The sequence below is a fragment of the Rhineura floridana genome, chromosome 3 (genome assembly GCF_030035675.1).
Source record: "Rhineura floridana isolate rRhiFlo1 chromosome 3, rRhiFlo1.hap2, whole genome shotgun sequence".
NCBI classification, from domain to species: Eukaryota; Metazoa; Chordata; class Lepidosauria; order Squamata; family Rhineuridae; genus Rhineura; species Rhineura floridana.
The window spans coordinates 78,050,167-78,077,484 of record NC_084482.1 but is presented as its reverse complement, the minus strand read 5'-3'; the positions used below and the strand labels follow the sequence as shown (position 1 = coordinate 78,077,484).

The following is a 27,318-nucleotide window of genomic DNA, read 5'->3' as shown; positions in this document are numbered from 1 at the left end:
CTGACTCCATAACTCTTGAACCCATGTACACTTTGCCTTCTGCCTATCATGTATGTCCACTAAGATGGTTTGTACCATATTAAGATCCAAATCCGTCTGCTTCCAGCCAGATTTTAGATTCAAATTCCTGTAACTGCCTGAGTGGAAGGATTATTTCAGTTCACACCTTTTGATATGCATCCCAACTCCTTTCTTTTTTCCTTATCAGATTTCTGTTGTAGTTTAACCTTAAACAATTAACTTTATTTAATTTCCAAGGAAGGTTTCTTAATGAGCCTCTGTTATAAACTGGAGCAACAGGAACACAAAGCTCAGGAAACATTCATTACTCCTTTCTGCCCACTTGGCAAATGCAAGACATTTAAGTCCATGATATGCCATCCCATTTTAGTATCCCATAGGATGAAATTATGGAGTTAGTATGCAGATCAAAGCATGAAATATCAGGAAAATACCTCATTTTTAATGGAAAAAGACATTCTCATCAACAGAGCAACTTGTGTTTTCTTGAATAATCATTTTGGCATCCCAGTATACTAATATTGTTGACACAGGGAGAGGGTGCACAAGCACTGCAGAAGGTCAGTTTTGTAAACAGATCTCCTTCCTAGATGCTAATATCTACTAAAGGCAGAAGGAAATCAGAGCTATAATCACTCTCAAAAGTCTTTTGGTTGAGAAATTGATATTCGGTATGAACTCTACTACAAATTATGGCTTTTTCCCAAGTGCACAGCTGGAGGAATGGCTACCGTAGCTCAGATCTGTGGTAGCCACCAACCATTCCCAAGATGAGAATTCAGTATGTTGGGAGGTAATTTGATGGCCTCTCTTATTCCATTGGAACCTGCACAAATATTTCAAAATAGTCTGAGCAGACAGACATGAGAGATTGATACTAGGAATTATTGTTTAGCAGGTATTGGCAATGGCTTGTTTGATTATTAGATTTGTATGTCATGCAAAGTCAACATGAGAATCTCAGATGGAACAAATACTGACACTTGGTCATCACAACATTGGACTGAGCAGGCTCTTTGCTCTTTATATGTAGCCAGACCCTTTTTGATATTTTCGGGTTCCAAACACTCATTCACAATTCCCATTACCTTTCTGGAACTATTATTATCTGGGAAGTCTTTCAGTTAAAATCCAGCTGAAATGAATAGGAAGTCTAAAAGAACTTCCTGTTGTTTCAATGGAACTTATATACTTATCTCCAGGTTTTTGTAATTAAAAAAAACCTGTCCCATTTTGAAAACCCACACATTCTCTGTATGAATGACTGAAGTTACGTTTTTCCTGGTAAAATGTAGCTACAGTCAAGCAGAAATGGGAAGTCTCTATCTGCTGTGCTATCACAGACTTATAGTCTGGAGTGAAGCCTTCTTAAACTAAGGCCTGTGCCAGACAGAATTATATGTCATGTAGAAAATATTCATTTAAAAAAAAAATGCAGTGATTGGAAAATGTGGGTACACACATACAATTCCAGGCTTTTAGATATCCTGTTCTGACTGTTAAGTGGCCTGTGGAAAGGAATGGAGGGGGATGGTTGTTAAAGTCAACTTACAGCTGCCGAACTTCAAAGGGCAAGCGTGTGCATCCATGGGAAAGTCTTCTAAATGCATTGGACATTCTGCTCTCACTGTGAGTCTGCAAGGGGGAGTCACAGGCAATAGAACAGATTAAGGAGCAAAAAGTGGCTTTAACACAAATTATAATAAAAGGTATGTATTCCATTGCAGTTTGGTTAATGTAGTGTATCATATAATCATTTGCATGAGAAACACGTTTGCTTGCTTGGCTTAAAAGAACATTTTTCACTTTTGCTCACCCATTTTCTGTTTTATCCCCATAACAACTCCACAAGATTAGGTTAGACTGAGAAATAGTGACTGGCCTGAGGTTTGTGAATGAGTGGGGATTTGAACCCAGGTCTTCCCCATACTAGTCTGACAAACTAACCACTACACTATGCTGATTTTCAGGAAAGCTCTCAGTCATTTTGTAAAAGAGGTCCTCAAACTTATATCTGGGCCCTGTAGAAACAGAGACAAGTACACTTTGATTCCAGTTCCAGAAAACGGGCTTTTGCTGGGGTCAGCTAAGCAAACAATAAAGGCCCAACTATCTATGCCCCCTCTTATGTGCAAAGTCAGCACTGGATCTTGTGACAGGAGCAAAAGAGGATCCCATTCTTCCCCTCTCATTACTGTGCTGGGCATACCAAGTGAGACAAAGCCATATTTGTCATATACACGACACCTCTTTAGTGCCACGGAACAAACTACTGTTTTTACTGCAGCAGCTACAGCTCATCCATAAGACTAGGCTGCCTGGGGGAGCCTAATCTCCAAGCCCATTGAAAGTGGAATGTGAAGACTTTTCCGTATCCCAAAGAATTCAACAGAACTAAGTAAGCTTAAAGGTCACAAAGTGAAAAACTAAACTCAAAAGAGAAAGAAGACTGATACTGACAACAGCTACATTCCACCTATCCTTTCAGGATGTACACGTCATTTTAATATCTAGCATTCTAATATAAGTGTTTTTCTTAAAAAGAGTGGAATATTGAAATAACTTGTTCATTTAAAAACTATCATGTATACAGTACTTTTTCATAAAGTAGAAGGTGCCATGTTGTGATTCTCACCTCATTGTATAGAGCAGTGTCCCATCTTCTGTAATCCGTAAGAGTTTGTTAGGCATAGTCATGTTGTGAGCTACTGATTTCTTTCCATTGTGGAAAAAAGTATCAGGTGTCCATATTTTGCTGGCCATTAAATTATTCAGTCGGAGGACTTGCATGGGTCCTTTGAACTTCAGTCTTTCATCCCTCCAACTTTGCCGGAAAAATACATCTATTGTGTATTCCTAAAATTAGACAATAGGGAGCTTTGAAAATAGTTCAGTTTGGCAATGGGAGTACTGAAGAGGAAGAGGCTTCAAGAACGATGCTGAGCTTAAAATAATGAACATGGATTGATTTTGCTTGCTTTATAGGTAATCAAGGGCAGTGAGTAGACTGAGTAGGGTGAACCCCATTGCATAGAAAATGACAACTTATGAAACCACAGACGAGTGGCAGTGGGGATTTGCACAGATCAAGAAATTTGTTGTGGAACCAAGGGAACACCTCAGTGGAAAACTGGGAAAGAGCTGGAGCAAGGAGACTTTTTATTTTATTTTATATTTATATCATGCTCTCTGCCACACAGGCTCTCAAAGGAGTCTCTGAGACCCAAAATTTGACTTTGGAAAGATTTTACTCATACAGTCTTCTGTACGCAGGCCTTAAAATAAACAATATGCATAGACCATACAGAGTATCACAAAACAGTGAGCTTATTTCCTTACAAAAGTCCAACAGTGCACATGTCTACTCAGAAGTAAGCCTTACTGAGGTTAATGGGACTGACTCCCAGATAAGTATTATAGCAGGGGTGTGGCAACTCTGACTCTCCAGATACTGTAGGACCCCAGCTCCCATTTGCCCCTGCCAGACTAACCAATAGCATGGGATGATGGGAGTGGTAGTCCAGTACCCCTGTTCCACGTTCCCGCTATATAGGATTGCAGCTTAATTCACTCTGCAGTACACATTCTGTTTCCACAAACTACTATTCACTCACACCCACAACCAAATATAATGACAATGCTGCAGCCTTGACGCCAATACAAATCTCACATTCATTGTGACTCTTCATGTAAAGTTAGTATTCTTTCTCTCCCAAGTGGACAAGGAAAGAAATATCCAAAGGTTAGACCCCATATATAATATGGGCAGATGTTCTTAATTCCCCTCATATACCCCACTATTCCTCCAAGTTGGTCAGAGCATGTTGTATATAGTTGCTAAGTGGCTTCTCACCCAGACACCTTATAGGGTCAGGCCTGTTCTGCTTCTGCTATAAAAGGATAAATGTGTCTGCATACCTTTATTTCAGTGCCTTTCTTTGGTTCAAAAGATCTCTACAGGTACATGGAGGTACATGAAACTAGCAGTTTGGGCAGCACACATCAGGGAGCCTTTTTTTTTTTTTTTACCGTCCACTCAGCTTTCGGTTTCACTTAGTACACCAAAAGTTGTAAGCTGCCTACCAACAATTGAAATGCTTCAGAGATTTCGAACACCTTAAGGTGCTGTCGGTGAGGTTTCAGTTCTGCAGACAGAAATTCAGCTGTTTTTCCTAACTTGTTTTAAAGGGATGACATCCTAGGCCAAAAAAAGGGGGGATCTGGGCTCATCTTCCCATCCTTAAATAGGCTTATAATGATTTAATTCTAAAGAGGGATAGTCATTGAATCAGCATTAACAATGATGTATGGTATGTGAGACAACCTCAACTACTACAGAAGACCATTAAAGAGAGTAAAAAATATTTATAGAGAAGCTATTATCCACACGTAAGCCCTATTCCCACATTCACATACCTTCATGGCCCTGCCGTTGACGTCTGAAAGAAACCCCTACGTGTGAGATACCATACTCAATGTGGAGTCATCAGGGACAGGGCTAGCCCAAGGATGCAATGGCTCTAAGAATGCAGCCCTGTTCCTGATTTAAATCATGGGTGCCATGCGAGCAATGCATGGATGGGGCTATACTCATAACCATGCCTGCTGGCCTCCGGCACGCCTCAGTACATCCAAAATCAATGCACTAGACATCACATATGCATGGGGGCTTATATGCATTGATCCAAATGTGCATGGGCTAGAACTGTATAAGTCACACAGCTCAAACTAGGGTTGGAAAGATCTGTCAATTTCGGTTCTCTCAGTTTCTCATCCAATCTTAAATTCAAAATCAATAAATTCAGTTCTCTACATTTCTGTAGTAATTTACATTTTTAAAAAATCCTTAGTGAGGGTTTCTCCTACTAAACATTTTTGTATGCAGTTCTGATGAATGTTCACATGTTTGCAAGCAATTTCTCCTAACAGAATGTACTTTTGTATGTTATTTTCCCTATGTAAATTAAACATGAACCAAATCAACTTTCTCTCCCATCTCTAGTTCCAGGCTGTGTGAAATGAACTCTATGCACCCAGGCCCTGCCATGATGTCAGATGTGTGCACTGGATGTACATGGCTTGAAGGAAAGTTCATGCAAAACCAAAAAATCATAAGCAGAGCATGGCTTCAGTCCACAAAGCATTTTCCAACAGTATTTATGCCCCATACATTTCAAGATTCCTGAAGGAGCATTCAGGAATAAGTTCTGCAAGAGTATTTGCAGCTCCCGAAAGAAAATGGCTTTGCAACTGGTACATCTTATTCAGAACATATGCTTTATATTATTTACAGATAAGAAACTGCATCTACCTGAGAAATTGGTAGACCTCTAAAATCAAGAGAATGAAAAAATAGTCTTACGAGCGTTCTCCTCTTAAATCCTTAATTGATTATTCATGTTGACTAATGTATGTTTACTAATCAATACTCAGCATTCAGGAATGGGCTGAAAAGGCTACAGTGCTTCTATGTGGCTTACCACAAGTCGCTACAATACAAAATGCATAATGAAATCCTTCAGATGCATTCACAGATGCATTATAGGTTTTTATGTTGCCTTTGAGCCTTTATGTAGCAAAGTGCATGGTCAAACATTTGAAGACTCAAGTAGTCATGCTTGACATTGTCCTTACAAAAAAACCTAAAATGCCTTATCAGTCCTCCAAATGATGTATGTGTGATGAAATAATATAGCATGTATTCCATGTCTCAATAACTGTTCTGAGCATGACTTGACCCATCAGACGAGTTATAATGTCCTATCATGCGTATTCCTCTAAGTGGCTTTAGTGTATGTCTCTTCTCCACCTCATCCTTCAATTCATGCAGTGACACTCTTCATCCTAGGCAAAGCTTCTCTCCCAGTTGCTGTTGCTTCCCCATATGGGAAAAGCTGGTACAGACTAGTGAGCAAAATTTTAACAAACTTTTCAGATGAATCGAATTATCTCATTGGGGATGGCATTCAAAGAGAATTTGTTTAAGTACGCCTAAATACAGTCAATGTGAAAGACTCAGAAGAACTGGTATAGAAGGAGGTTGGACGAAAGTAGCGATAGGTTACTGCAGACATCCACACTTTTCCTGAAGGCTAAACGATTTAAAAACCTGAAAGGAGATGGGATGGCACTTACCATATCATGATCTGAAACAGGCCCAAAGCTGGTGACAAAGATGTCAGTCTTCACTGCAGTTACACGCTCTGATGAAACAGAAAATTAGGAAAGTGAGTGCTTATCAACAGCTTTCATTAGATCCAACACTGGAAGCTCTTACCCAAATAAAGCATTGCCTTTTAGATGCAATAAAATTAGAGAAGGGGCTTAGCTCGACGGTAGAGCACATACTTTGTGTACAGAAGGTTTCAATCCTTGGCATCTCCTGGTAGGCCTGGGAAACTCTGTTGTTTGAAACCCTAGTGCTAGTTAGTATGGACAATACTGAGCTAAATGAACCAAAGATTTGACTCATTATAAGGCAGCTTGTTGTGTTCAAAATTGGTTCACAATATGATCTTGACCATTTTGGTCCAGATCCACAAAACCATCTGCAAAATATCTGTGTGCTCATGCATACAAATTATTCTCAGCCCTAGCAGATTGCACAGGGACCTAATTGGCCTTGCCCACTATGGTGAGATATGTTATATTTCTATGGTGCAATATGCCTGCACCTAGGCTGCCTATAAATACTAAGCAAGGACAATCAGTATGTTGTTTTGAATGCCTGCTTAAGACCCTTCTGTTTACACGAGCCTTTTCTTGTGTACTGTATACAGTTCTGTTATTGTGTATCACTGCCCAGATAAGTACTTTTATCCTGTTTTATGGATGTATTCTGTTCACCACCTGGATACTTTGTTTATTGTACAGTATATAAGCATATAAACTAAATTACAGTAATTATTTTGAAATGTGCATCTAGTCAAATAAATTATCATATGCAAATTTTATTCAGATCAGTGCTCTTTTTTGGTGATATCTGAGTGGTCACCATACATACATTCCTTTTTTAAAAAAACCATGAGTAAACATGTATGCAATGTTCCACGTTGGTGTAGGCCGGTGTGGCACTCCACCTTGAGTCAGTCAATGTCCCATTCAGGGCATAGACAGTCAATGATTCAAGATCCTATGGTTCAAAGTGAAAAATAAAGAGAGCAATGAACACAATATTAACTTTTGCTTTTTTATTAGTAAAGAATGATATGGTAGCATTTCAGCTGTGATTGTGTTGTTGCACAGTGACTTTTGAGAGCTATTTTTTCACTGCTCTTAGGACTGACAACCATATGAATGATATTGAAAAGGCAGACAGTGAAATTTTCTAATTAGCCATCCAACAAAATGGAAGTGATATCTAATTGGGTTGTAGCTTAATCCTAAAGAGGGTCACAGGGAGAATTAATCTCAAGGCACTGAAAGTGTACAGTTACTCTTATTGTCCAAAGCAGCCTTTCCCAACCAGTGTACCTCCAGATGTTGTTGGACCACAACTCCCATCAGCCTCAGCCGTTGGCAATGCTGGCTGAGGCTGATGGGAGTTGTGGTCCAACAACATCTGGAGGTACACTGGTTGGGAAAGGCTGGTCCAAAGAAATATCCATCTTGAAAAATGAATTTTCATGTCTTGGCTGAACAACATGCTTGGAAACTGAAGTCTGTGATCTCATCTTAAAGAGCAGATTAGATTTAACTTTTTTTTCTGGCTAGACTATGGGCCTAGCTATATGTTACAGGCAAACAGAATCAACCAAACCAATCCTGGAAAATCTCTGTTGGGTTGGGATAAACTGAAATAGAAAAACAGAAGCAAGGGACAGGATTATTCTTGATGGTTTACCTAGCTGCCATTGTCCCTTCTGGAAGGCTGTAGCCTTATACACCTTTACCTGGCAGCTCAATGGGACTTACTTCTGAGTAGACATGCCTAGGAATGCAATGAAAGTGGCTTCTCCTGAAAAACAGGTTGTCTGGGTTTATTTTATTCATTTGTTTATTTTGTAATTTTTTTATACTTAATAAAAAATGATCTAAGTGTTTTACATAAAATGGGATAAAATATTCATTAAAATAGCAATAAAATAATAATGAATTTATCAAAATATAGATAAAATCAAACAATTTAAAAAACAAATTACATGTCTAGGTAGGCTTGCCTAAGCAAAACAATTTTTATTGTTATTGTTATAGACTAAACCGTTTATAACCATAGCAGTACAGTTGGTCTCAAACCAGGCCTGGAAAAGATTCTTATTACTGTGTGTATCATGTGTGTTTTAAAGGTATGTTAACAAAAGGAAGTGTTTCCTTGGGTCCAGTGTACTGACACTAGGGGAAAACAAAGATTTCATAATCTGCTTGACCATTTTGAAGACTTTTACCATTGTTTTTGAAAATAGAGCTGGATTTGGTCCCAAATCAAGAGAGGTGGGAGTTTAATGAGAAAACAATAGGCAAGAATATTTGAAGAAGAAAATTCAGGCCTATAAGTTTGCAGGGATACAGTTTAGGATTGCCAGGTTCAGGGCCTAAGACTGATCCTGTATCTTTAGGAGAAGAGAAAGTCAGCCAAGTGCAGGTGTTCTTGCAACTTTGTAATGGGAAAAACCACAAGGTGGAATTCTCCCTTCCCTCTGCTGAACTTTTAAAGATACCGAAGACCTCTTGGTTGCCAGGCTCCAAGAGGTCTTCTGTATCTTTAAAAGTTGTGCAAGGGGAAGGGAGAATTCCACCTTGTGGTTTTTCCCATTAGAGTGTTGCAAGTACACCTGCACTTGGCTGACTTTCTCTTCTCCTAAAGATAAAGGATCAGTCTTAGGCCCTGAGCCTGGCAACCCTAATACAGCTAAGTAGGGCTAGAAAAGCATGCTACATAAGTCAGTTGACCCTAGTTTCTTCTCATCCACATGCTCCAATATGACTAAAACTGTAAGCCTGAATTTCAGCTATACCACTTCAGATTGCTTAAATAGGGGCTGAAATAGAGGCATTCACACACACACCCCACACATCCTTCTGAAGAAAAACATAAATGTTACATATACAGGTTTTAGCCCAGCCTTCCCCTAGGCTGATGTATTTTAATAGTCCTGGCCAGAATATCTAACTTCTCCCAGGGATTTTGAATGATAGTCTATGGCAAGGTAGTCAATGTAGTGCCCGCCAGATGTTGTGCGTAGAGATGACCCTACAGCACTTTTCCAGAACTTTTTACCAACAGTTCTGTTGACACAAATCATTACTCATGCTACGTGTCATTCTTATTTTAACTCTGCATGAATAATTAAATTTCTCTGGGTGGTGTCAGTTTTAAAAAAATCATCCGTGCACACTGAGAAGAGAAGCGCCCTTTCATAGATTTGGATTTTTAAAAGCACGTGCACATGCTGGTTTATCACTTTTGTGATTAGATGATTCAGCTGTGCTTTGTTAGATGCTCCCAAAATAATGACTCATTCTTACATAGGACACAGTTTTAAAGCAAGTGACTCACAGAGTTGGGGTATTAATTCACAATGAATGATAACCATCTTTTATTTTACCATTATTAAACTGAAGATTTGCACCCACCATTTAAATAAAATCGTGTTTCTTTGGACTACAAAACCTGATGTGAACCTGGAACCAGATCGGCCTCAGTCACACAGTGGATGACCTTTATCAACCTGTTGCTTATTTTTGTGGTCTTTGATACCATCAACCATGGTATCTTACTGGATCAGCTTTGTGGATTGGGGGTAGGAGGCACTGTGTTACAATGTTTCCACTCCTTCAGGGCCAGTTCCAGAAGAAAGCATTGGGAGACCACACCTTGGTCTCCTGGCAGTTATTCTGTGGGGGTGTTGCAGGGTTCCATCTTGTCCTGAATGCTGCTTAACATCTACATGAAGCCATTGGAAATGGTCGTTAGGAGATTTGGAATGAGATGTCACGAATATGCAGATGACACCCAGCTCTATTTCTCTGTGACATCTGAACCAAGTGTGACTGTGCAGGACTTGGATCAGTACTTGGGCACACTGGTAGGCTGGATGAGGGCAAATAAGCTGAAGCTGAAACCTGTGAAGATAGAGGCCTTCTGGATGGGTGGTTCCTGAGTCCAAGAATTAGGCAGGTTGCCTGTTCTGCATAGGGTTGCTCTCCCTCTGAAGGAACAGGTACATAGTCTGGAAGTGCTCCTGGATCTGTCATTGTTGCTGAAGGCACAGATGACCTCTGCAGTGCGGGGTGTCTTTTACCAGCTTCAGCTGGTGTACCAGCAAGGGCTGCTCCTGGATAGAGGTAGCCTAGTCACAATGACTCATGCATTGGTAACCTCTGTAACAGAAGGGGAGGTAAAGAACCTTTTTACTCCCTCCCATGACTACCTCTCGAAGTAGGCCAGCTGTGTCAAAGGCTCCAAAGACTGCCACCACACCCCTATTGCAAAGCCTCTAGCCCAGACAGGAGTGCTTTCTGGGATCCAAGGAAGGTACTGAGGAGGGCAGATGAAGACAGCACCTAGCCTACCCACCCCTTTCGGGGGACCAAAGTAGCTTGCTGCTCTCTGACCAATCCCACTCAGCTTACAAGGGGAAATAGAGCACCCAACTTCTCCGGAGACCAGCATGGCCTGCTTTTCTCTGTCAACTCCCAACTTATACTCCGAGGGACTATGCATGTGAGGGGATTGAAGTTCCCTGAGAGTTTGAAGCAAACACACCCCAGCCCCCAACAGCCAAATGTTAAAGTTTATGAAGAATAAAAAATAAAGGAAAAAGACAAAGGAAAAGGTAGAATGTTACTTCCAGAAAATAACAACAGAACTATCTAATTCAAGTCTACCCTATTATTAGCTACTTACAGACAGGCTTCTGGTCTCCTCACATGTAAAGTGGCAGCATCGATAGTCAGGTGAGATGAGGGATTTTTGAGGGATGATGAGGGACAAAGACTGTATGGCCACAGTCTACTTTTAAGAGTTTGGGACTCAGATGAGTCTTGATTGATAGCTGGCTGTGTCCAACCAATCACAAGTCACATCATGTTAATCAGGTACTCTGACAACTTTTGGAATTTGGGAAGGTGACTGTTGTGGTGTAAATTGCCAGACAATTTCTCCATCTGCCTGCTAGACAAACCTGTTATTTGCTTTTTGGATTCAGAGAAAGAGATAAGTTCTCGTTAAGACAGAATGGAGAGCAAGGTATCAGGGCCCTTGGTTGCATCCAGAAGGCTGGATTACTGTAATGTGCTCTGTGTGGGGCTGCCTTGGAGATGGTTTGGAAGTGGCAGCTAATGCAGCTGAGTGGGCAGCCTACCGTGATCATATTACACCATTCCTGAAGGGGCTACACTGGCTGCCAATTTGCTACCAAGCTAAATTTAAGGTGCTTTTGTTGACATTCAAAACACTATAAAACTCAGTATGTGAAGGAATATCTCCTCCCATTTAGACCTGCCTGCTCTCCTGGTTGTACCACTGCCTGCTGAGGCACATTATGTGGCAACCCAAAAGAGGCCTTTCCCATGGTGGCACATAACCTGTAGAATTCCATCCCCTTTAAATAAGGCAGGTATTGCTTCTGATAAGTTTTTGACACCTGTTCAAAACTCAGCTGTTCACCCAGGTGCTTGCTGGCTAGTAATTCCTAATTGGATTGTAATATATTATAGGCTACAGTGGTCAAACTTTATTGTGTTTTGTTACAGAAATAATGCTTTAATGAATGGGTGTAAATAATGTTTACCCTCTCATTGAAGCTGAATGCCAATGTGAATATAAACTTTGCAGACGTCCATATTTCTCATTCTCCTAATGACAGAGCCAGTGAATATGCCATGCTAAAAACCCTGATTGTTCAAGCACCTGGGAATAAAATGAGCACACTGCACATTTGCACATTTTTATGGCTCAATGCCTGTAATGTCGAATGATGACTTGCATGCGTGAAACAACCATCATAGCTCAAAGGCTGCAGAGCTTTTATGTCACCTGGCATTACCTCAAACTCAATACTTCCCGGTGAAGGCAGTTCACCCATTCAAGCAGTGTTTTATATATCATTCAGTGATATAGCAATAGCCCTTTCACACATGTGCAAAGAGGCAGCAGGGCTGCAGTGGTGGCCTTGCTCTGCAGTCATATGGCTCTCTGGCCCCGCCCCGGCCAGATGTCCACATAGACTGGGGATGTCTGAAAAGGGGAGGCCTATGCATGTAGAAGTCTATGTATGCAGGTTTCCCCTTCTCGGATGTCCATGCCTAATGCACAGACATCATGGGTAGGGTTAGGGAAGTGCACTGCCTCAGGCTGGCACCAATGGCACAGCTCTGTTGTTCCTCTTTTCTGTGCATTCATCTCCTTCAGACAACACATGGCCACTTGTGAGCATTAAACATAAATAAGCCTTCACACTTGTCATGGGGAACGCTTAGGAATTCTTGACCAAAGTACAATTAAATAACATGATCCGTACTAAAGATATATTAGAAACCAGATAGTTGGAGCTAATTGTACATTTATATATAATCAACATACAGGAAGTCACCATTCTGCAATTATTCTTTAGTCTTATTCAACAATTATTAAATTTGTGGGGGATGGGGTTAGACTGACCATGTTTGTACTACCATATGATGTTTAAGTGTGGTAGTGTTTAATTCGGTGTTAGAATGTGAATCAAATGTTTTCTTGGTGATTAAGACTGACTTGCTTGGATTAGAATGTACTGACATTCTCCTGTGCTGCGGCATGAAAAAAATATGATGCTTTACTCATTGCAAAAATACTGTAACACCATAGTTGAAAGTTACATGCATTCAAATATATAATTTCAGGGAATCTTGAGGGGAGGTTAGAAATGATGGTTTTGCACTTTACTTGTAGCCTTGCCTTTTTAGCATTTGCTACCATCACATTTCCAAAACTTATTTCCCTACTGTATGAAAATTATGACTTACAGACTGGATCCTGCATATATCAAAGGCCAACAATACCCTGCAATTCTGTATGTGACTATTGGTTTTAATTATGTTATATTTGAAAATGTTAATAAATAACACACACACAAAAAAAGGTGACTCAGGAGACAACCTTCTCTATGGTAGCCCTGACCCTATGGAATCATTCGACTAAAATATGGAATTAAGAGTGGCTTCTTATCAAACTGACAGCATAGAAATATCATTTGGATTTTCTTATTACTCATTATCCTGCCTTCCTTTTTTCATAAATTGCTATTACATCTTTTAAATAACATTAGTATTTTAGACTACCCATAAATACCAAAGAGATCCTTATTACTGATTCCATTTAGCCTATATTTTTAAGAATCAGCTTATGGGAATATATGGATATGATTCATGGGAAAATGCATCTCACCTCACAGGTAGCTGGGGGAAATTTCCAATTGTTGCAAACTTTGGGTTCACTCTTTGTTTACTCTCTGAAGCTAATTTACCTGAGATCACATTCTAAGAGTGATTTCATACCAGCTCAAAGCAGTCATGAAACTTCTTCAGAACTAAATGCCTTGACTATTGTCATTCCAAAGGCTACCTGACTGGAGACAGGTAGCAAATGGCCAACTCTAGCCAGATGCTTCTTGGGAAGGAATTTTATCAGCAGATTGGAAGTGGAATCAACAGCAAGATATATAGGAGGAGGTGATCTTTTGTGATTTCATTTCATCTTCTGAAAACAGATTGGAGGCAATGGAGCCAAGAAGGTAGAGCTTGCAGGCTAACATCTTCAGCAACCAAGATATGCCTTAAAGAAAGAAAATAACTGAAATTCTAACATAAAAACCTTTGAAGCATATATGTTTCAGCAAAGGTACAACTGGAGCATTCACCCTAGTTTTTCCATTTTTTGGATCACAAGCTTGTGAATATAATAGGAGTGTGCATCAGTTCTGTGTGTGCCCTGAATAATGAGGCAAATCAAGGTGATTTAAGATAGGCTTTCAGGTTACTGAGGTGAAACACACCATTAACAAGGACATGTCAAGGCAGATCAGGAAGTGCCCAACCTTCTAAGTAGCTCTGTTGCATTACTTTATCCATAAAGTTAAATGCATGGCCATTTGCCTCCCCCTTTCTTTTCTGAGAAACAAAATCAAGCTGACTGCAAAAATGCCCAAAACTTAAGAGGAGAGAGGTGTAAAAGAGAGAAGAGAGGTGTAGAGGTGGGGGGAGCATATTTTGTTTTGATAGGCAGATCTAGATTTTAATCACAGTAAATTATGTTCCCCGTGCACTCCAATCACAGTGATTTGGGCAAGAGATGTTGAAGTAAACACATGGGTCATCATTCTCTTCCACGATTTGGCTGTGAGAGCAGAGCACAAGCAGCAGCGTTAGGCTTTTGGGATGGCTTGCTCCTTTCCCAATAATTATTTTCTGTTACAATTAAAAATCATAGCTCTGTCTTTTTTTCTTTTTTTGTCAAAAAGAATACTTCCAGAAAAGGGGGGTGAAGGAGAAAAAACTGTGGCCTTTCCAGTTTTTCATAATGAAGTTAAAATCATCTAGCACAATAGCACCTGGTCCTATTTGTCTGAACTTTGGCAAGTTCTTACCCAGGGGCACTCCCTCATGTCCCCAAATGGATTTTCATATGGATTTCCTAAAAAAAAAAAAAAAAAACTGGGGGAGGCAACATGATTTCTATTTTCCCACCTGAGAATGGTAAAGTCTATGGGTGAATGAGAGCCAGTGTGGTGTAGTGGTTAGAGTGTTGGACTATGACCTGGGATACCAGGGTTCGAATCCCCACACAGCCATGAAGCTCACTGGGTGACCTTGGACCAGTCACTGCCTCTCAGCCTCAGAGGAAGGCAATGGTAAACCCCCTCTGGATACCACTTATCATGAAAACCCTATTCATAGGGTCGCCATAAGTCAGGATTGACTTGAAGGCAATCCATTTCCATTTCATGGGTGAACAGCTGCATCTATCTATTAGAAATTTGGCAAGCTTCATCCCCTCGGAAGGAGTAACTATGCATCCAATATTGGCTGAAAATTAAGAAATGGGGATTTTTTCTTTTTAACTTCAAAGGTTCCCTGTCCCCAAACCCTGGATGAATGTGGCTGAAATTTGGTAGGCTTAATCCACTCTGGGGATCTCTTTTGCATGCAAATGTCATTCATTTATGTGAAAAGGAACAAAGTTATAGTCATTTTTAGATTCCCCATCATAATCATAGAGGGCAAAAGGGAGCTTTAGATTTAACTGATCAGATTCAGACTTGAATAATGAATCTCACCAGAATGACATCGGGTAGCAAGCAAAAGACAAAACATCTTAAAAGCAAAACATCTTAAAAACAACTTAAATTCCCCCCCCCAAAAAAATCTTAAAAAGCAGTTCCAAAATAGATGCAGACTGGGATAAGAAATGTACTTAAAAGGCTTGTTGAAAGCAGAAGTTCTTCAGTAGATGGTGAAAGATAACAGATGGCATCCATCTAATATTTAAGTGGAGGAGAATTCCAAAGGGTAGGTGCCACAACACTAAAGGTCCACTTCCTATGTTGTATGGAACAGACCTCCTGATAACATGGTATCTTCAGGAGGCCCTCACCTGCAGAATGCAGTGACTGACTGGCTATATAAGGAGCAGGTTTATTTATTTATTTATTTATAATTTATTTATTAGATTTATATCCCGCCTTTTCTCACAGTAGGAGCCCAGGGCAGCAAAGCTGATCTTTCAGGTATTCTAGTCCCAAGCTGTTTGTACACCAAAACCAGCACCTTGAACTTGGCCCAACAGCTAATGGGAAGGCAGTGCAATTCTTTCAGCAGTGGGTAACATACTGGCAATATGTTGCCCACCAGTGAGCAGTCACACTGCCATATTTTGTACCAACTGCAGCTTCCAGACCAATCTCAAGAGCAGCCCCACACAGAGCACATTACAGTGAGATGGCCTTGAACAATCTCTATCTGAGAACTCAAGGTGACCAAAATTTATAGGTGGCCCATAACAACAGTAATCCAGCCTGAAGGTTACCAGTGCATGGACAACAGTGGTCAGGCTATCCCAATCCAGAAAAGGCTGCAGCTGTCTTACCAGCTGAAGCTGGTAAAACAGCCAATTAATGCAAGTGCAATAATGTTACTTATGCTACTAATAGAAATGTCAGTAAGTGCCACTACTTTTGTTTAAAAATGAAACTGTTGGTTTTGCCAAATAATCTAATCTTAATTCTCTCCTCCTCAATCTTTACATAAACTCTTTACGTTTTCTACTTTGGAGCACTTATTTAAGGAGAAATAATAATTTGGAGATGGGTGGAGTTCATTTTAATCTACAAATATATTCTGTATACTTAAAAGGGAGAAAAACCCACCTACAATCATTTCAAAATGGTTGCCTAATAGATCATTCTTGGACCTAACTACCAGAGAGTGACATCAACTGCTGCATTCTACTTGAGCAAGAACTTACAGCTTAGAACTAGTTCAATATGAAAATAGAAAAGAGAATTTTAATTTGATCAAGGGTCGGAACTCCATGGAGTGTACTTTCCACATGCAATAAGGATAGTCTCCAAAACTCCACACTTATACAGAACTGCATGTTCAACATTCTACGGAGCCTTGTCCTGGCTGCTTATACATGCACACACACACACACCAGCAGACAATTCCACAAACTAATCCATCTCCATCTCATGCTGGTGAGGAAAAACAGGGAGAGTATATATTTATACTGCAATCTTGAGAAGCTATATTGACAAGAGACCGAACAAAATTTTTATTCATCTTATGTGTCCTCCTGCAACAGGTTGTAGCACACTGTCTGATTTGTGACTGAAGTGCCAGGGAACTCTGCAAATGTCAGATTTGGGGATTCAGCTTCCCTTCTCCCTCACCCACACAATCACATAAATTTTGGGCCAGACCACAAACTGTCTTAGGTCCTGTCTAAAATGAGCCCTGGGCTCCTGCTGGAAGGAAGGGAGGGATACAAATTGAATGAATGAATGAATGAATGAATGAATAAACAGACAGACAGACAGACAGACAGACAGAGAGAGAGAGAGAGAGAGAGATTGGGTCTTAGAAGTCTCCAGGCTCTATCTCAGGGATAGCCAATGAGGTGCCCTTCAGAGGTTGTTGGACTATATCTCTCATCAGCTGCAGCTTGATTTAATGGTCAAGGACGATGGGAGTTGCAGTCCAACACCATCTGGTGTTGAAGGCAAGGATCATGGGCAATAGCAACAGTTGTTTACCACCCCTAGACTACAGTACTGTGTATGTTTTCTCAAAAATAAGCCCCATTGAAGGTAGACCGAGATAAGTATGCATAGGATTGCAGACTTAAAGTTTTGTAGAATGCAGGGGTCTTCTCAGAAATCTCCATTTCATTTTCTGAAATCCTGACAGCAATTAATGTTTGCAGTGCCCATCCCAGGTTGAAAATATGGTTAAAGGGATCTTTTTCTACCTAAATAATACTGTTTTTAAGATTAGATCCTACAGTGCACACTTGACACTCACCAATGGCACTGCAACAATTTTCAGCTCTTAATGGCCATCCACCCTTATGCACTATAGGTACTAGCTCTAATGCAACCAGTGATGTGGTCACAACCTACACACAGGCACTGAAAATGTCTTCTAAAAAGTAGTGAGTTCCTCCTTTTTAGAGATATAGTTTTTTGTAGTTACACTTTAAATTGGTGGCAATAGTTTATTAAATAGCTATCAGTATAATATGCCCTGATGGTTTGATTCAAATGTTTTATTATCACATTAAGATCTTTTTATATCGGAAAAATGTGTTTGCCATGGGAACATATTTAATTGCCATTTTAGCATATTACTGCAAACTACCACTGTTGTTGGCCATGCCAATCCAAAATGATGAAATGGAACAGATGATCTGTGTTATGACTTGTCATGACTATACTAATTATAAATGAAATCTCCCCCCCCCCGATTAGCCATTTTCTTCTGGTTTCTTGGCTATATGCAGGAGGTAACCCTTATGATCAGGGGGTCAGAAGAAAAGGGGCACCTTAATGTAGAGAGTGTTTCAGCACTAAGAGGATAATCATCACTAAATTTTAAATCACAAAACATTTTAAAGATGATAATCACTAAATTCAATATCATTACACCAAACACTTTATTTGGCATCTATTAGGGAGTCTGATAAAATTAACAGATGAAAGGGTGCTGAATAGTTGGTTAGATTATAGACAGCACATGTTTGTGTTTTGTGGTAAATGAACGCTTCTTTGAGAATTGTTAAAATTAAATGTGCCAAGTGGCAAACTCTTCCATTTTCTATTAAGCATACATATCTGATAACTGACCATTCTTTCATCACTTTATGCTTAGTAGATGGTTTGGGAGCAAAAGAAAGGATATGCGCACAGATTAGAAAATTGTATACACAGCTGGAGTGTTTTACTTTCTGTTTTTGCTGCAGCAACTCCAGCTGCCCAAGAGCTGGTTTGGTTCAGAAAAGCATATTGGGTTAAATCCAGAGTGTCCCTACCAAGAATACAAGGCTCCTTCTATTTCCAGGAGGGACTGAGATTCACCAGCTTCTACTGGATGAAACCGGGTGAGGCTATTTTTGTTCATTGTCTCTGCCCCTGCTGTCCCTTCCCTGCACACACACTACCTCCCACACTGTTATGGAGGATCTAATTCTCCAGAGCAACTTCTCAGGTAGCATGGGGGGGACTCTGCAGGGAAAAGGTGGAATCAGCAAAAACTGCCTCCCACCCTGCCTCCAGAGGGAGGGTCCTATGAGCTCAGGAGATGTATGGATCCAAGCTGTTGTCTCTACAGAAGTGAGAACTAATGAAGCAGAAATAGAAATCAAAGCTCTGGCTGCACGCTCAGTTTTCTGACCATTGACACACACTTGTTCTTTGGATCCCAGTAATGAGGTTAATGGTCTTATGTCTGTGAAAGGTCATACCATTTTGAAACTTAATTGGCAAATATTATATCTTGGGTGCCTCTGGCATGCCACCAGCACAGCTTATGCCGCCCTTTCCCATTGAAGCCCCTTATGCACGCACACACACACACAAAAGGTGCTCATGGATGTTGGGAGACCCTCAGGAGCAGTCTTTGCTGCAATGTGAGGAACTACAATCAGAAGTAGAAATCGGGACAAATCCTAACATAAATTACAGTAGACTTGAGTTCTCTGCCACATTGGAGAACTCCGAGAAAATATTTTGGATCAAATGCTAATAAATCCTAGTGCAGCTTTAGATAGTCATAATACAGGAACTACAATTGACTCACACTTCCTCTATTTACACAGATCAGTATATTTGAAGTTGCTCTTATTTTGCCGATATGTTTTAAATGGTATTGTGATTCCACCATTATCTTTATTATTTCACATTTTCGGGACTGTAAAAAGGTGATTTTGGCTCTCAAGTCTTCAACAGTTAAACTGGTCACATAGTCTTTAAACTAATTTGGCCTACTTCTGCCAGCCAGCATTTGCGTCCCAGCCACAAAACACATTTATGTGAAAGTATGCCCTATTGTTATCAGTGGGATTGCTTCCAAACAAATATAATCACCACCGTGAGCTCCAGTGTACCTGAGTTTAATCTGGGAGGAAGGTATACATATGATTTAATGGAAATGATCTGGTCTTTAAAGTTTTAGTGCCGCATCAGTCGTGGAAGATCAGACTTTTCATTGACTTTGATTCAGACACTTATTGCTCAGACCAATACATGTTTACCCAGAAGTAAAATCCCATTATGTTTTATGGGACTTGCTCTCAAGTTAATGTGCACAGATTTGTGACCTTAAACAAAGTTATGAGGGGATCAAGGGGAAAAAAGTCTTTGCTCATCTTTTCGAGTATAAAATTTGGCCATATATTAAGAAATATTTATATGACAAGATGAGAGGATTTGGCAGAGGTATGCTGCTCAGTGGATCAGTTATTTATTTGTTATCTATTCATGTTACTGGTTATAAACTTATAAAAGAATATGAAGGAAATCTCAAAGAGCAAAAGAATAATAATTTTAGGCAATTTTGTTCTTCAGGCCAATTCAGAAATTACAATAACACACACCTCCTAATCCTGGTCTCAGGCGGTTATCATAACCATCAAGTAAGCGGTCCAGAATTCGGGTGAATATTGTTGTGTTGTCCTTAATTTCATCTTGTAAGGAAGTTTGTCCATAGCTAGAAAAAAAGTGGTGCTGTTAACATTATAAACCATTAATCCACACCAGCAAACCTACAAAATCATAATTCTGAAATCTGCATAATCTTGTTTATACTGATTATAGATGCAAAATTCTTCCATCATGCCAGATTGTTGTAGAATTATAAGATCTTTTCTCCTGCATATTTTATTTTTAAAGTATGCATAGTCATTGAACAGTTTAAGGAAAGCCACATGGACGCCTAGAAATGGATAATAAATTAGACAGAAGAGGCCCTGCAAAACAAATGTTGCAGTGACCTCTCCCTGCCTCAGTTTTCCTTCCCCGCCCCTAACACTGAGCCAGTCAGCGATCCATGTCTTCTCAGCATGCCTTTTTGGACTATGTGAGGGGGGGCAATTTTGTCCCATCCCCCCTCCATTTCGGGATTTCTGTTCTTTTTTGTAGGGGTGGACACAATCCCTGCTACATTAAATTATTTAATTTCTCTTTAATGTCTATGAGCAGCTCTCTCTTCCACCCCTGGAAAAACAACTTCTCAGGGTGAACCTGGAAGTAATACATACAGTGCTCTTTTTGGGAGTGGTTTTTTTTTTTAAAGTATGAGGTGCCGGCACTCATACCTTGATAAAAGTGCCATGGGTGCCAGCACAAAATGGTTGGCATGGGCAGCCAAAAAGAAGAAGGTTCAAGTATTCCTCACTGGTAAGTACCATCACAAAGAAAGCACTGGGTATCCCCTTCCACTCATTCCATATTCTATTTCCCTCTTTCATGTAACTCTCCTCTCAGTCTCTGATCCTTTAGTGCTATTGAGATATTACAGGGTAGTTAGGAGGGACCCTGAACTCCTAGGGGTTTTCTCCCCCCTGCAGGTTCCTTTTGTACTAGCGGGAACCTCAGGGTTACCCAAAGGTCTTTCTCTTTTGTGCACTAGTGGTACAGTTTGGACTCCTGAAGCATAAGTAAAAGCACAGGAAGACTCAAATTGGCATTAGTATATAGATTTGAAACAGCTGGTATAGCACAGTGGGGAGGAGAGCCTGGCTGGGAGTCCAGAGTCTGTGAGTTCAAATCCCCGCTCATGTCTGCTGGGTGTAAAGGGCCAGCTAAAGATCACCCCCACAGTGAGTGGCTCAGGGGTTACCTGCCCTGCCACCTGTGCAGCCGTGGGCAAGCTGCATAGTCCCAAGTAGCCCAGTTGCCCCCCAGCTGGCAGTTGCAGACAGGAAGGGGCTGGCTTGTACAGCTGTGGCAAGCTGAGCAGTTCCTAGCCAGCTGGGGAGGACTAGCCTCAGAGGGAGGCAATGGTAAACCCCCTCTGAATACCGCTTACCATGAAAACCCTATTCATAGGGTAGTCATAAGTCGGGATCGACTTGAAGGCAGTCCATTTCCATTTTCCATATAGATTTGAATCCTCTATTGTTTATGTCATCTTTCACATTTGTGATATTTCTGCTTTCTAATCCAGAGATTCGTAAGTTCAGGATAGCATGTTTTCCTTAAATCCCCATTCCAAGACCGTTTACTGTACACGGAATTGTATCATAAAAGAAGTGCATAAGGCATCTCAATATGCTAACAGAAATAAGTTACAATCCTTACCCCACTTACCTGGGAGTAAGCTCTATTGAATTCAATAGCCTTACTTCTGAGTAGACATGGTTAGGATCGCACTGATAGCTAGTATCTGATAACCCATTTCCCTTAGAAATAAGTGCCACTGATCTCAAAAAAAGTATGTTTAGGATTACAACCAGTGATATCTCCACATAATGCAGTCTTGCCAGTCCCTGCAAGTTTGTTGGAACTATAGAAAAGGGGGTAATCATTTTAAATTTTTTGCTAAATTCAAACCCATTTACACCTCTTAAATGTTATTGGCTTCTTTGCCTTTGTTTTAGGAAAATAAAACTGAAGGCATGTCTAAATCATTTCTCAGTGAACAGAAAATTACATTTTGAGATAGCAATGGACATTTCCCCATCTTTCTCTTGTATTTCATACCTACTGCCCAAATGATTAAAAAAACATCTGCACTCAATACACCTGACCGCAGTGCTGCTGTGCCAGCCTGGCAATTGCATTGATATGGTTTTATGGCTCACATAGAAAGTCTTTGGATCAGGCTGTTGAAATTAGTTATGAATATTAACAAAGCCAAAATTTCAACCAGGAAGCCATTATATTATACCAGAATACAGTTCTGGTATATAAATGCTTGTAGCAGTTGGCTTCCGTGGATTTACCATGACCACGAGCTAAGTTCTATCCTCTTCTTCAAACACTTGAAGTTCTTGTCATTAACCAAGTGTTTCCCTTTCTGTGCTTTCACATACAAGTCACACTGCTTTCTCCTCCTCATCTATTATGGTTGTCTTAAAGCCAAATCTTGGAGTCCTTCTTCTGCCCTTTAACGAGGAAATATCCTGTTTGCAAAGTGGGACATTTGCCAGTGTAAACTCAGCAGGACTTAGCCCTTGAACCCCAAGCTACTTTCCTCTTGATCACTTTGTCACAAACAATATTATTGAATCAGTCTTCTTTAGGTATCTGATGTGATGTGATGTGATTAACAAAAACAGTTGTTCCAGAAATTTGTCTGAACTGTATTCATGAATGTTAACAAAGGGAATAAATGTGTTATATGGTACACTTATGCTGACCATTTCCCCCCATAAACAGCCATGTTTAAGGTGTGTGTGTGGGGAATATGTAATATTAAGCTAACCTAAGTGTATAGGTAAGGTGTGTGTTTCGCCAATATCAAAAACGCAGAGAACTATTTTGTAGTACCTGTTTTACAGGTGAGAAAAATTCAGCTACAGCATCTTCAAATGCATGTTTTGAAATAAAAGGTGATCTCACATTGAAATAGCATTCCTTCAAAATGAGTGTGTTTATATATGTGTGTATAATTACAATTAATTTGATTCTTTATGAGAAATGTTCAGTTCACTAGAGGTGTAATATAATTCCTATCATGTGTACACATTTGCAAATGGATGGATATTTATTAAATTCTTTATATTTTTAAACATCAGAAGTAAACCCTCCCCCCCTTTTTTTTGCTACTCATAAGGAACAAGAGTGCCCTGTCTTATTTAATTTTAACTAACATTTAAGGGCCACTTGCTACATGCAAGAAAAGATGGGTCTCTGTATTGCCTTCAAATGTCAACTGCACCTTTTCTGTAGCATTTGAAGGTCATTTGCACTTCAGAAAACACAATATAAACAGGCTCCCAAGAGCCAGACATGTGTTTACCATGTGTTTTCAGACATGCCCAAGCTTTTCAAATGTTTCAGATAAAATGTGGTCAAACTCTTATAGAAATCCAATGGCCCAGTTTTTCTTGACTGTGTGAAGTGTGACCAAGCACAATACAATACCTAGTTCTTGTTTATTATTACATGTATTGCTTTAGTACAAGTCTGCATTATCTATAATCAGCATGATCTTCAATGTGTTTCTCTTGGGCATGTGCCATTAATTTAAATGCCAACACAATTGTCTGAAAGACCAGACTGATTCTTAGGAAGCAAATCGTTGTTGAATCTCTATATCAGGATTAAGGTGGGTTATAGCAGTGGACAAAATCTGAAAGCCTACACCCTTTGGTATGTCCCATTGAAACCAATGGAGTTTAAGTGAACAGTGAAGGATTTAAGAAACACTGATTTCAATGAGCAATCCAGTTAACGTGCTTTACTGCGCAATCCTATACATGTTTATTCAGAATTAAGTCCTATTGAGTTCAACAGATCTCACTCCCAGGAAATTTGGTCTAGGATTGCATTAACTATCTGCTAGCCATTGCCCATCTCTGTAAACGCCCTGATAAATGCATGTTTTTTGAAGAGAGATAAAGATCAAAGTGAAATACTAATACCAAAGTAACAAAGAAGATATAATTAATTATACATATTTCCTGAATGTAATGTTTTTAAAACATCAACTTATAATTCTTCCTAATTTTCCAGATAAATCCTCTGCTGAGTAGCTGTCTTCTCCTGTATGAATAGGCCTACATATAATGCTACCATGAGCACCATGCTTCACTATCATAAAATAAAACATTAGAATATTTCCTCATTGTCATTAATCTTTGACACAATCAACCAGCCTTAAACCACCTCTCACCAGCATTGGTAGTACCATTTATGAACAGAACTGTCTGATTTCAAATTTGTGACCCTGCCTTTCATGTGACTGTTCCTCGATGCATTATTAGCATGCGTTAGCAGACATATGACAAACTTGAACAAGGATGGGCAGGCATTTTATCTATGAACTGATTGTTTTTCAATGTGTAGTTTGAACATCTTGAAGGGAAGTGTCAGTTACTGTGTTTGTGGTTTCACACTAAACAACTGTATAATAAAACACTGTGCGCTAACTCCATCTACAGGTCATTATAATAGTGACACCTCATATAATTTTTCAAAAGCAGGCAAATGCTTCTTGATTCTCACTTCCAAACCCACAATTCCAGTGAAATATACATGCCAGCATATGACAAAGAGAAAATGACAAATCAGAAGAAGATATCCAAGGGTCAATGTTGTCTCTCTTTCATTTATTTCCTTTCTTTTAGGAAACCACCTTTTTGTTCCTTCATCACTCATCAGCAATGCAAGACAGAGCTGTACACATCTTCTGTTTCTATGTCTATCTTATTATTGACCTGTAGTTTTATAAGAAATGCTGAAGCTATATTAGATTATCCTCTGCCATAAACCCTTACACAAATGCATATCTCCATTGATCCATAAGGATGATTTAAATATTGTTACTGAATAAAGGAAAGGAAACCAGAGAGTTATAGGTACAGACATTCCCATAATTTGTAATCCAGAGTGAAAGAATATTCCAATGATATATTCTTTTCATGAATTATTGATAGAGATGTGATCATTAATGCTTCTCGCAGTTTAAGAATTTTCCCCATCCCCCATTCAGTACATTTGAAGAGTATTTTCCATTCTGCTAATGTCAGTGGCAAATTTACCATTTCATTAATGGAATCTCATGCATGCCATCACACCTTACTCAAAATGTCCAGTTCACAGATGCAATATTTAGACACAATTGTTCACATTTTCAAACCCAATATGTTTTAGCAATTCAAACCACAGCACAATCCTATACATATCTACTCAGAAGTAAATCCTGTTGAGTTGAATGGGGCTTACTCCTAAATAAGTGGAGATAGGATTGCAGCTCTAGTCTTATGAGTAAGCTCAGTTTTAATGAGCAAGTACTTAACAAGTAAAGCCCAGCCCTATAGCTTGCAGACTAGTCCCACTAATTTCAGTAAAAACAGACAATGACAAAGAAGTCACTGTATAAATTGCTAAAATGAAGTTGAGGTTTTCCCTCTATGCAAAGTAAGTGGTTACAAACTTTATCTGTGTAAAGGACCATCTAACTTTAGCTACATTTAAATCATTAATCTAACCTTAGTGTGGGTAAAGTAGCCTTTACTGAACTCTTTTTTGAATAGCAATTCCACTAAAAGATGTTATGCAAACAAACTGTTGTTTTCTCTCAATCTTCTTGTGTTTTGACTTAGTTGGGATTTGAGCAGGATTAAATTCCCACACACGCAAGAAGTAGCGGCCCAGTACATGTGCTGCGTCTTGCTTATTCTCTTGATGTAACCAATAGCAAAAGAGTTCAGAACTGATATTTGTGATTATTATTTTTTAGAAAAAGCAAAATCTCTTTTCCCACCTTTGTCCAGTTAGCGTGCTCATAAGAAGAACCCAGGCCCAAAGGCGGTCATAAAGAAGATGTGTCCTCTTCATGGTAGGTTATAGAAGTTTAACTGAAAACAAAATAAAAACACAAGTAAGCATTTATTACTTTGAAAGGCTGCTCAAAAACACAACAGGTCGAAAAGAACTTTGGATTGTTTCCACTGAAGTCAAAATGAGCTCACAATGGTGTACCATACAGAGAGAAAAAGAAAATGGCCCCATCCCTATCACATGTTATAATTTCCCATGTCTGGACTTCTAGAGATTGGATTCTTCATTAAGTTCCATGGAGAAATTTTCATCTAATCTATATGGTGCTTAAAGTGCTCTGGTACTAAAAAAAGTGTTCTCATTAAGGTCTATAGTTCCTCTGTCTAAACTGTTACTTTCAAGTGTTATGAACTGTGATTCCTTTTTATAACAACATAACAGAACCGGAGAGAATTTAAATATTCTTTTCATCTTCATGAGTGAGAAACTGCCCCTTGACGGTCTCAGCCAATGCAGAGAGAAAGGGTGTTCCCTGAGGTCATGGATATCCATAGGAGATCCTATGGTGTGAACTTTCTTCTGGAGGGATCTCCATGCCTATCATCTTGGTTACTAGGCTCTTTTAGCAGCAGTGTAACATTTTAAGAATCTTACCCAGGATTGGATTGCATTGCTGGCTATGCACAGTGATGTTTCCAACAATTTAAAGGGCATACATTATAATCAAATTGTGTGCTGATGATTGCATGCATATTGTCTTCTCCAAAATCTCCAAGTCTCCCTTTTCCATTCTTAGGACACCTCTGTTACAACCCCCCCCTTCATTTCCCTTCACTTTATGACTGAGCCGAATCCAATTTCAGCTGAGGTGAAAAGAGAAAATCTGCCCCACTTCTTCTCCCTACTATTTCCCACTCCAGTCTCAAACTAGAGGTGATATTTCTAGAACCAGTCTTTACCATTCAGTAGGTCTGTTTAGTGCAATGCTGTTGCTGCCTTCCCCTTACTGTGTCTAGTGCTGGCATCCACTTCAGTTGCATTGCTCTACCTAAGATTTCGTTCTCTTTCCTGGCACCGAGACTGACTAGATTATTTGAAAGCAACTGAACAGAGAAGCCGAATTTCAGACAACACAACACCATTACAAAAAATGCAAGGAGAGGAGACAGCGTAACAGCATAAATGTGTTTTTGGAGTGCAAGGAGCTTAAAACAAAAGAGTGATGATGGATAAAATGATAGAGGGCTATTCATATGGACAGTAATGGGAAGGCAGTGGTAGAGTGACCCTCATTGAAGCAGGCTGCACAGAGAGTTTCACTGCTTTCCCTGTAAAAATGAGTGTTGCATCTCTAGTCTAACACACCACCGCCTCC

General features: G+C 39.7%; 1 protein-coding gene across 1 annotated transcript in view; it reads right to left on the bottom strand.

Moving 5' to 3' along the window:
• Positions 1-26,000, bottom strand: part of GABRA1 (gamma-aminobutyric acid type A receptor subunit alpha1) — a 47,166-nt gene extending 21,166 nt beyond the window's left edge. The window contains exons 1-5 of the mRNA XM_061621874.1: positions 25,927-26,000; positions 20,090-20,202; positions 6,157-6,224; positions 2,657-2,877; positions 1,574-1,656 (exon numbers count right to left, since the gene is read on the bottom strand). Of these exons, the coding sequence (XP_061477858.1) occupies positions 1,574-1,656; positions 2,657-2,877; positions 6,157-6,224; positions 20,090-20,202; positions 25,927-26,000 (559 nt within the window). The remainder of the gene's footprint in view (positions 1-1,573; positions 1,657-2,656; positions 2,878-6,156; positions 6,225-20,089; positions 20,203-25,926) is intronic.
• Between the last annotated feature and the right edge of the window lie 1,318 nt (positions 26,001-27,318).